General features: G+C 40.5%; 1 protein-coding gene across 5 annotated transcripts in view; it reads right to left on the reverse strand.

Moving 5' to 3' along the window:
• The window catches only part of LOC138175134 (transducin-like enhancer protein 4), a 155,806-nt gene extending 145,213 nt beyond the window's left edge, over positions 1 to 10,593 (reverse strand). For 2 of the 5 annotated variants that reach the window (XR_011171899.1, XM_069105478.1), the window contains exons 1-4: positions 9,430 to 10,591; positions 8,299 to 8,396; positions 7,164 to 7,227; positions 5,913 to 5,957 (exon numbers count right to left, since the gene is read on the reverse strand). Coding sequence is in view for 4 of the 5 variants with exons in the window: in XM_069105478.1 (XP_068961579.1) it covers positions 5,913 to 5,957; positions 7,164 to 7,227; positions 8,299 to 8,396; positions 9,430 to 9,474 (252 nt within the window). In the remaining variant the exon portion in view is untranslated. Of the gene's footprint in view, positions 1 to 5,912; positions 5,958 to 7,163; positions 7,228 to 8,298; positions 8,397 to 9,429 lie in introns of all 5 variants that reach the window. The other 3 variants (XM_069105508.1, XM_069105499.1, XM_069105490.1) reach the window with 2 other exon arrangements.
• Between the last annotated feature and the right edge of the window lie 533 nt (positions 10,594 to 11,126).

Below are 11,126 nucleotides of genomic sequence, written 5' to 3' on the forward strand. Positions count from 1 at the left end.
GGATCTTTCTGAACTACAAAGACATAACCAAACATCACATTCTTCCCCTCCCAACTTCCCCCCTCAAAAACCCACAAGATGGTGATTAACTAACACCCTTGTCTTTTTATACATACTTTCAGAAGCCACAAGGAAAAGATAAAAGCTAATTCAGATAGCAAGCTCATCCAGAAAATGAGAAATAGGTTACCTCAGAGGAAGCAAACTACATCACAGTAAGCAGACAAGTGTTCCTGGGGGATACTGAGAACGGCATCCTCACAGTGAGTCACATTCATCTCTAAAAGACTGGGCAAAGCTAGCCTTCTCGCCTATTCAAAGCCACTCTGATTCCAACCTACAACTCCAGAGGCACAAAGGCCTAGACCATGGGAAATTCAGTAGTTTAGTGGAGCTCTAGACACTAAAAACAAGCTGTTTGTGGGCCAAGTCCAAGAATTGTCTCAAACCTCCCAGGAGATCATTCTCTGATCAAGAAATGATGTAGACAAGCTCTCAGCCCCACAGAAGACCAGTCTCATGCAAGAGGCAAGAAGGAAGATGTCTTACTGTCATTCACGGAAGAATTCTCACAGGTGAAAGGCACCGAATGCACAATATCAATAAGCCACATGAGCAAAACCTTTGGATCTTTCCCTGCTCTGCCTCAGGAAGAACGAGGAATAGGACTGAATGGGGATCCCAGAACCAGACGCCTTAAGTCGTCCTTTAGCGACAAGTCTATTTCTCTCGCTTCAAAGCGGCTTTGTAGCTATAGCCATCCCCAAGACAGGAGAATGTCTTGGCACTGCTTCTCCTGCAAGCAAGTCTCTGTCTCATGGGAGGGAAGAAGGGGTTGGCTGACTCCTGTCCTGGTGAAAATTTCTATTTCTACTTTCTCATTAGGTCTACCAACCCATCTTCCTGGAAGTTGCTGAAAGAACTTGATTTTGAAATCAAGACATAACTTGGTACAGTTAACTAGCCTTGTTAAACAGGAAAAAGCAAAATGGATCCCAAATCGAAAAGTATGCAAATCATGAAGAAGGCAGGAAATGGGGGGAGGAGCATGACCATTACTGGGGACACTAAATTGTGGAATGTCAAAAATTACTGGTAAACCCTATAGATAATTGGATGGCTGCATTACTGTATTATACTAAGCAGGTGGCTTTTTTTTTTACTTTGAAACTGATGGGAAACACACAAAATTGCATGCATATGAAAGAAGACTACATTTTCTGATTCTATTCAGTGTTTTTCCACAGCCTTTCAAATTCCCGTTGCAATCCTTCATTTTGAGGTTTTCCAGTTCAATAATGACTACCCCTCCATTCATCTTTCCATTTTCCTACTGTTTACTAAAGGATGGCAAATTCTGTCAGTATCACTTGGATTAGCACCCTACTTATTTGCAAATGAAATACAAACTCCTTCAATTATAGTGTACTTTCACCATTATATAAAAGTTCAATTCTGCTTACTTCTGCTAAAAAATAAAATTAATCATGTCAAGCATATGCAAAAGCAAACACTCATTCATATTCTTTCTCTCTCTCCACCTTGGATGTCTCCTAACTATAAGGCATTCAATGAAATGGATAATTCTCATTCAAGAAGTCAGGTGCTTTTGAGAAATTTTTTTTAAAAAAAGGCTAAAAAGGTCAAAACTGGACCTTAAACTAAGCAAAGTGATTTCTACCTTTACCATTTTCCCCTATATAAATTGATGATGACACAAGAATCAAGCATGCTCAAGGCTGAATGACATGTCATGCCAGTTGTATATTTCTTCAGCCTCAATAAATCTTTTCTTACTCTCAAAATCCTGGGCTGCTTCTGAAATAGCTCAGTAAAAAGCCCCAACCTAATTAAAAACAGCTTCCTCTGCAACAGTGGCCTTGATTTCACTTATTTACACATTAGCTGCAGCCTCCTTTTGGCCGATCCAGTCCATTCTCTGGGCCGTGCAGGGCCTTTTATCTGCCCCGGACAGCATTTTCTCCAGCAGATGCAGTAGATGCCGATTGATTTGCTGTCGAGCACGGTAAATTAATAGCAACAAATTGCTGAGGGCCCATCTTGCCGCTCCACCATGCTTCGGCAGTTCTGCTTTATTTGCTCCATGATGGGCAGCAGTCAGGCCTCTTCAAGTCAATTTCTTCTTAACAACCTGCAATACTTTTCAATGGTGAAAATAGAGCTGTTCCTTGTAAGTCAGAAATCAATATCCTATTGCCCTTAGAAAATGCTAAACAAGCAGTATTGGCAATCCACTTGGTACTAGAGGGTATCAGATATAATGCAAATCCATACTGCTTCCCTCCTTGTAGTTATTACAGTTTGCTAAAAGGTTCCTAATGCCATTTATCATCATTTACCATCGACTGCTGCAGCTATGATTATGAGATCCTATCAGCTGGCAGAGCCCTTTCATTTCTATTCAATTAATATTTTAACAGCACTCAAATGGTTGTTGCCCAAGTCTTGCAATAAAATTTACATGGCTTTGAGTGAAAGTTTTTCTTGCTTTGATTTAAAAAAAATATTTATATGTGTATATTCACTTCATTTAGATTCTCATTTTTTTTTTTACAAAATCAAGATTTATCAAAAGTGAATAAGATGCATTAAATAGCAAGAAGCTATACTATTTCTTATTTTCTTTTGGTCAAAATGTATTATTTCCATCTTCACCACATTTCAAATTCCTATAGCTCTTATTCAGAAATGCCTACTGGCTTATCAAATTCCAATATCCAGCCTTCAATAACAAATACAAATGTCCATTTAAACCCAAAGGGTCTCATTTACTTATAGCATCATACATAAAAGAGCAAGATGTGTTAAGATTGTCTTAAGATTATCTCAAACCCAAGCATGGCCCAATTCTACAACAATGACTGACCCATTTTAAGATAAAAAACGACACTGTGTTTATTAAGGTATTAATGAGCAAGACAAGTAACATCTATTAAACACTATGTCAACTGTCTCTCTACAGAACTAACTAGTTGAGATGCACAGCAAGAGAAACATTCTCTGATAGTCTCTCATTTTTCAGAAATTCATGATGCGGACACATCTCAATAAAATGTTATTTAAACATATTCCTTTTGTCAACCTCACTTTCATACTAGGATATGAGATATAAGGCAGCGTAGACTCATTTATAGCCTATAATATTCCTCCCTAACTTTTGTTTCTTCTAGTTTCATTTGCTCAGTTCTATTGATCCTAGTAGAGATTATCAAAAAATAGATTCATATTTTGTACTTTAATTCGATGTCATGTTACTGTGTACCCTCAGTTCCCCTTTAAAAAAAAATCAACTCATTCTACCAATCTAATGCTATTTACTCAGTTACCAAAATTTAAATTAATTATGTTCTCAAACATAATTGTTAAAAATTGGCAACATTATGCAGGCTTAATTAAGATTAAATCCAATTTACTAAATGTACTTTAATTGGTACTAATTACATTAGCTTTCATTTCGGAATGACAAATTCCCCATAGGTTTTACTTTAATAGTCTTCTATCAAAATCAACACAGGATGACTGATGATGAACACCAAGTGAGGGGGGAGGGGGTGGGTGGGAGAAGACAATATCGACCCCCACATTGTTTCTACTCCATGCATTTATCCTTTTATCAATTTGCTAAGTCACAGAGTCATGCCTCCATCACAGCCATCATTTTCTGTTCCAATGAAAAATTTCTCTAAAAATAAATACTGTGTAGTTGGAAGCAGCCAAGAAGAACAGGAGCTTTAACCGAAAAATACACAAAGGTTTCAAATATCAGGGCCACCAATTACTAGGGTACTTCCAAGGACTCCGGGGACTCCTACTCTTGAACCCTCTGAGACGCAAATCTAATAAGTGAATAAGCCTAACCTGATCTCGAGAACTAGGCCCAATTATGCCGCAGGGCAACTTCACTGCATTATTGCCTGCTTTCCATTACAAGGGCATCCAGCGAGTACATCTGGAAAAGAAGCTAAGAGGAACCAAGGCTGTCTGCCTAGGAAAACAAATAAAGACAGATATGCCTCTGTGCTTAAGGGGAAAAAGAAAGAAAATATAATAAGTAGGTGGTTTGCAGGGCTGTCTGTATTTCATAATGTGATAAACTGCCCTCAGGATTCTTGATGTGATTGAATTTAGAAAGCAAGAGGAAAAAAAGAGGGAAAAATACACTCTGCTCTCAATTTAAAATGGACAGCTTTTGAGGACTTATGAACAAGAAGACTGCACAATTAAAGGTGTAAGTATAAAACGTAATTAGGACACATCATAAAAGACTATACTTCTGGCAGAACATGTAGTGTCTATCTGTCCAGCACTTACACAGTATAAAGAAATCTAAGCCTAGTAGGTTATGGAGATATAGAAAGGAAGGAAGAAAGGGGGGGGGGGGGAGGAAAACATAGAAGGCCATTAGACACTAAGTTCAATCTTTAAAAGATACTAATTTATCTTCATATAGCAAAAAGACATGTACAAGATACAGACCTAAGATGAAATTTACCAGTAATGATAATTACCAAACATCTCAGCTGTAATTTGTTCAAGTAAAGCGGAATGAATGGAAGACCATAAGCTTGAATGAGTTCTCTGTAAGCAGGCAGTATTTATGTTCCTAATTTAAACAGAAATGGCAGTAATGCCAAAATGATATTCTAACTAATCTGAATGCACAGTATCCACAATACACTGTCAGTGCTACATTCAACATGACCATGGAACTAATGAAATAAAGTATTTGGAATTACAAATTCCAATTTTCTCAGCCCTTGAAATAAATGATGACTTTGGAGCTTTGTAAGTGTTTGCCCAATTTTCATGTTTTCAGATACAATTGATTTGCTGTCTTTTACTCTCTAATTCACAAGTTTAATCAAATGTTCCCGGTGGTGCTCAAAACCATACCAAATGAGAGGCCCATCATATGGCAAAAGATGAATAATAGTAAGCAAATCATCTTCTCCAAACTCAGAAAGTAATGATACATGCCCTTAATATGAATAAGAAAGTAATAGCCTCTGTACACAGAAAGGTAAGGACATAGATTCCATTACTGGTTGGTGAGACATCAAGCAACACTATTAAAAGGGCATTTAAAAAAAAAACTACTCCATAAAATGAATTATTACTGCCAAACAATTCAATTTTTTTTAAGTGCTGTTTTTCTCTCTAGGAAACCCAAATCAAACCACTTAATTTATCCTCCAGCAAAAAAGGTTAAAACCCACACATTGCTCAATGAGTCACACCACTCACCTTTCCTACTAATCACTACTTTTCTTTGGTTGAACTAATTGCCAACTTCAAGGCACAGTGATGAACCTCATCATGTCCTGCAATCAGGCTCATTTACTTTTCACAAATTTTGAAAGTAACTGACAGTTTCCGGGTAAGACCCAACTAAGTAGCCTCAAGGGAGCAGTTTGAGGATTTTACAGCAATTTATTCCGTAGGGATACAGAGTCCATTTTGATTCTTTGTAGCTAACCTTTTACCTTTCCATACAGTTTTACTTTTTAATCTTTTTAAAGAAAAGATATATTCCTCATCATGTAGATTCTAGTTTATTTATATCTTCAATATGACATAAATCTTTCAAAAAAGAAAACAATAGTATGTTAAACTTAAGATCTTGATTTTGAAACGTATGTTAATTTGGTAGGCTTATGCAAGTTTTAAAATCATTTTTACCTATGATTTCAAATTATGACAATACACAACAACAAAAAAGGGAAAACACAAAGAAAAATACAGAGCACTCTACGCATCATAAATCATTTTTAGAATTCAGCCACACAAAATGTACAAAAGGATAAAGTCAGATATTACAGAATTATGTTTTTTAAAAGCATGATATATTACTGAAGTGATTTTATCATTAAAGGAAACCAACCAAGGCTTACCTGCTTATGCATTTCTATATTCAACCCGTAGGACATTTCATAGTACTGTCAAAGAAGGAAAATCAATTAAATTCATGCCAACTTTCAGGCAGTATTTCTATTTTCTTTTTGAAATTCCTAATGTCCCCAGCAAGAACCTCAAAAAACCCACAACCCTTAATATCCATTCCCATAAACTCTATGATAAATCAGGCTCTATATTCACTAATTTTAACTTAATAAAATACAAAAAGCAGATTTTAAATTATAAGGGTGGGGGGAGGGGTGGAAAGGGATGAAAGATACTCCCAGTGAATGTAAGAAAATTCAAAGTTCAAAAACTGAGCATCCTTAACATGTCCTGTTCTCTCTCAGTATTTATCATAAGGGAAGAAAAATCCTGGTGTGTGAACTCAGTAACAAGTGTACATCAATTCCTAGGCAAGACCAACATGTAAATGGGAAAAATACACCTCGAATTAATCTTTGTGCTTTGACAGAATTGATCATAAAGGCAGTGTTACTTAGAAATAATCTCTGGAGTTAACTTTCTCATTTTTTAAGCACACTGTGTTTATAACCACAAATTCAAAGGGAAATTGCCCTAGATGCAAGCCCACAATGTAATCCTTCAGCCGCTTTAGAAGCTATCACACAAACATGCATGATTATATGTCTTGGAAGGAAACTGATTTTTAAATCCAGATAATAACTGGTATTTTGGGAATCTTGGGAAATTTTAAAAGCCTCTTTTATTCAATACACAGGTGAGGTGCAATTTCATTTTTAATTTATAAAGAAAGATGATCTTTATCTTTTTAATTCCTCACTCTTTAAGAAAAAAGAAATAAAGCATTAAAAACTAAATCATATACCATCAAAAAATTGTTAGTTAACAATCATTTGGAATTATAGTAAAACACAACAAAGCAAACCACCAAAACACCAATATTTTGATCATAACTATAAGCAAAACAGAAATACAGTGGTTTTGCTGTTGTTGCTTTTCAAAATTCTTAAAAAAAAAAAAAAGACAGAGAAAATGACACAGCAGGCAGTTAAACTTTGAGGAAAATTTCAAATCAAAACCGGTTTTCAGAGGCAAGTTGTAACATCCTGGAATTACAGGTTTCTAATGGAAATTATGCCACAATCTCAACTACAGTGGCAACATAGTAGTGATTTCCTTTGTAGCCTCAAGCTACCTGAATGAATTTCTGCTTTTGGTCTATCAAACTAATAGACATTTTGAATGTTATTCGGTTTTCTTACCATGACATAATGCCGCTGCATCTCTGTCTTCTCACTGGCCAGTTTTTCACATTCCAGTTTCAAACTGTTCAAGACATAATGAAGCATAAGTACTCCATAACACTTGATTTATATTCTCTTCTAATCCAAGTATGCTCATTATCTCTTTCAAAATCAGTATCCATAAATTTCAAATCAACAATTAAAATACCAACTCTCAGAAAATATGAAGGAGGTAGTCTCATTTCTCCTTTTTAACAGAATGTGTGATTTAAAGTTTAAGGTGGGAAGATGGGGAACCTCTATTTCATTCTTGAATCTCATCCAGAAATATGTTCACAAATCCATTTAAAATAAAAAATAATCAAGAAAAAAAAGTAAGATTAATATATGGTCACAAAATATCACACTTCAATTTTCCTTAATGGTCCACAGAGATGAATGAAAATATGAATCAAATATGTCTTAATGAATGATGTCTCTCTTTCCCTCCAAAAATAGAGACAAGATGAATACCACCACCCAGGGGGCAAATTGTTGATTTTGTCCAAATTGCGGTTTATTTTTTTTTAAGTCATGTAAAAAGAAATACATATCAATGAGAATTATGGCACAACGATTTTAAAATGTCAACTTTGAGTCAATTATCACTCTGAGAAGAAAACATCTTTCAGCAATAACGCAATGAAATAGCTTCCTTGCTGGAAGCCAAGATTCTCCCCCTTGAAATGCTGAGAGCAGAAATGTGAGATGGTCAGGTAGAAGAAAAAGGAAGAGGAAGAAAACGCCAAGCACGAAATAAGCAAGGAAGCTAAAAGGCTCCTTAATCTTCTTATACCTTTCTTGCTTTCTGCCCCAATAAATCATTATTGAAAGTTTGCCACCATCTTCCAATCTCCTACAGTCTCAGAGTGTTCTGCCTTCTTTTTTATTTATTTTGGGGAGAAAGGCTCATACTTTCTTTGCACCTGTCCAGAAGGGTGCCATTACTAACCCTTTCTGTCTATAAAACAAGAAAAAAGCCATCCCAAATCTTTACATTTAATCTTGTCAAAGTGAAAAAAAAAATCGGGGGGGGGGGGGGCGCTAGGGTAATGGGGGGGAAACTGACAAGAGCTAAGCAAACAGGAGGATCAAGGAAAGTAAACATCATTACCTGTGGTACTGAGCCTGTAAAAACTGAAACTCTTCCTTAATCCTATCGCAGGACTCGGAAATTGTAAATTTAAAGGGTTGAGCAGGCTGATGCGGTGCCTAAGGAACAACAATAAAATATTTAATTATCCCACATCACAGGCGAGGGGAGATACTGAGAAAACATACCATGCAGGGCTACAAGGGGGGGGGGGAGGCAAGGTAGGGAAAATAAAAGGAAAAAGGCTATAAAAACTCCCTCCCCTTTGCCCCCCCCCCCCACTTTTCTTCTTTTAACCAAAAACAGAGAAAAGTCTCTCCCCTCTAGCTATGCATTCCCCTCATTCCCCGCACTCTACACCCCGCAGACACAGACACACACCGGTTTTTTTCCCATCCACGCCTTTCTCACGAACATCCAGCTTCGAAAGCTCTTCTCATTAAGGGTAAGAAGGGGCAGCGTCTCCAACACACGCACTCCCCCGGCCCGGAATCGAAACTGCCCAACAGCCACTGTCTGTGTCAGGGACACTTTGGCCATATTGTGAAACTAGGATGAGGGGGTGAGGGGGAGGAGAAGGAGCTGAAAACGACACGTTTCATCCTCCAGGGACAAGTGGGAAAGAAGGGGTAGACATCACCCCCTTTCAGCACACACGCTCGCGCGCTCGCTCTCATAAACACACACACACACACACACACACAAACACGCACACTTTGGACCCCCATCAACCCAGAGATGCAGAGAGGTCAGAGAAAAAGCCCTCCCACTCCCACGTCTCCCAGTCCCTCTTCGCGCCCCCCCCCTTTTTCGTCTCTAGAAAAACTGAAGGAGCCGAGATCGCATATCGTTATTCTCGGGTTTTCAGGGTTTCCCGAAGACAACAATAAGAAAATGGCTACAACTCAATTGCTTTCTCGAAACGACCCCCCCTTCCCAAGCCTTTCCCCTCCTTGCCAATATTCAGCAGCAGTAAAAGGGGCTGACTGCCAGTAGGGGCACGGATTTATTTGTTGGGGTTTCCTCCCCTTTTTTCAAGCCTTCGTAGTAAAAAAAAAAAAACTGAAAAGGGGGGGGGCGGGGGGGGGGGGCTCCCAGCCCAGAAGTATCCCCGCGCCCCCTCCCCGCGGGCCGGGCTTTGCTTCCACTCACCGGGTGTCTGGTTTGCGGGTACATCTTGCTCAGATCGCGAATCATCCAAACCGATTTAGTTGGCGGCGCTGGGCAGAACAGCTCGGTTCATTTGTTTTAATGGCAACAAGGAGGAGGAGAAGGCACCCGGCGGGCGGGCGGCGGGGCTGGCTGGCTCTCTGAGGAGCGCCTCTCCGGCGGCGGCAGCGGCGGCGGTCCCTGCGCCCCCCTCCCCGCCCCCGGGTCTCGCGTGACACAAGAGGAGGAAGCCTCGGCGGCGGCGGCGGCGGCGTCTCTGTCCCCGGCAGAACAGAACCGCTCCAACATTCCACGGGGGGCTTGTCACTGGCCGGCGGTCATGGTTGATTGAGTGTGGAACGTCTCCCCCGGCAACGTTCGGAGGCTGCTGTCCCCACGTTCCGGAGGGTCCGTTCCTGTCGGAGCGGCTGCCCTGGAGCCCCTGGAAGGTTCCTTTGGCGGGTAATATCCGTCTGATCGCACCAGTCACTGCCCTCCAAATGTGGTGATGGTGGTGGTGGAAACCGCGAAACACCCCGTGTACCCACAGTCTCTCTCGCCACCCCACTCCAAACTTTTATTTGTCTTGTAATTGGTTATTATTCCTCCGTATGCAATGTCTCTCTTCTTGCATTTAAAGAAAGCAAACTCCTTTGATTCGGAAGCGGTCCTGGCCCGGTGCTTTCTGTGATTCTCTGGAGATTATTCGGTTCACAGCAACGATCTTTTAACATGCACCTTTTAGCTTCTTTCACCTCATCTCATTTCCTTATTTTTCTTCCTTCCTGTTTTTCTTGTTTTTCACACCCCCCCCAAAAAATTTTTTTTCTTTTTGAGGAGGGGTGTTTTTAAAAAAAAGAAAAGAAATGCTTTGCGGCTTTATTTCTCTCTCCTTTCAAACTCCTCGAACACCACCACAAAACAACATACAAGTGTGTGAGAGAGGGGGAAAAAAGCAGCAAGCAGCCTAAACAACCGCTCCGAACAGCTCTAACAACACGCTCTGTCTAGGTGACTTCTTTGACCAAATTTAGCAGCAGCAAATCATTAACATTCTGATACATATTCACAATCCTAGAAGAAGGCAGCGCGAAGCATCCCGGGAGATGTAGTCCTATCCTAGTGACTCTTTCCCTACTCCAAGTTGCTGGATTGAACCAGACAAACTACAATCACCGCCAGGCCAAACGACGACTCCTGGGTCCCCCGCCAACGCCCCGCCTACTCCCAGCGCAGCGGGCGACACAGGCAACCAATCAGAGACTGCTGAACATTAATCGCCGTTCTGTGTTACTGCCCATCATTTCATTTCTGACAAATGGGGAACCAGTGGGGAGGAGCCGGACAGGCTAGTTCCCACGTGGGGGCCGGGCGTCGCCCGCGGCTCGAGCCAATGAACAGTGTGGGATGAGGTGAGCGGGGGCGGGGCAGAGGAGGCCCGCCCGAGGTGGAGCTTCGCGGTTGCTGACGTTTCTTAGCGCGAGCGTTCGAACAGGGGAAACATTTGTTCAGCTGTCAATCAAAGTAACGTGGGGCTTGGTGGAGCTGCTGCCTCTGGTGTTGCTGCTTCTGCCGCCTCAGCTGCATCTTCTGAACTGGGTGAAGGTGGCAAAATAAGAAGGGTGGAAAGGGGTGGGGTGGATGGGGAGGGAAGGTATGAAGGGGATTAGAGGAAAGGAGTCTTGGCGGTGGTCAAATGC

This window comes from Petaurus breviceps, unplaced genomic scaffold (genome assembly GCF_028583685.1).
Source record: "Petaurus breviceps papuanus isolate PSGF00001 unplaced genomic scaffold, PetGlider_PUasm1.0 138, whole genome shotgun sequence".
NCBI classification, from domain to species: domain Eukaryota; kingdom Metazoa; phylum Chordata; class Mammalia; order Diprotodontia; family Petauridae; genus Petaurus; species Petaurus breviceps.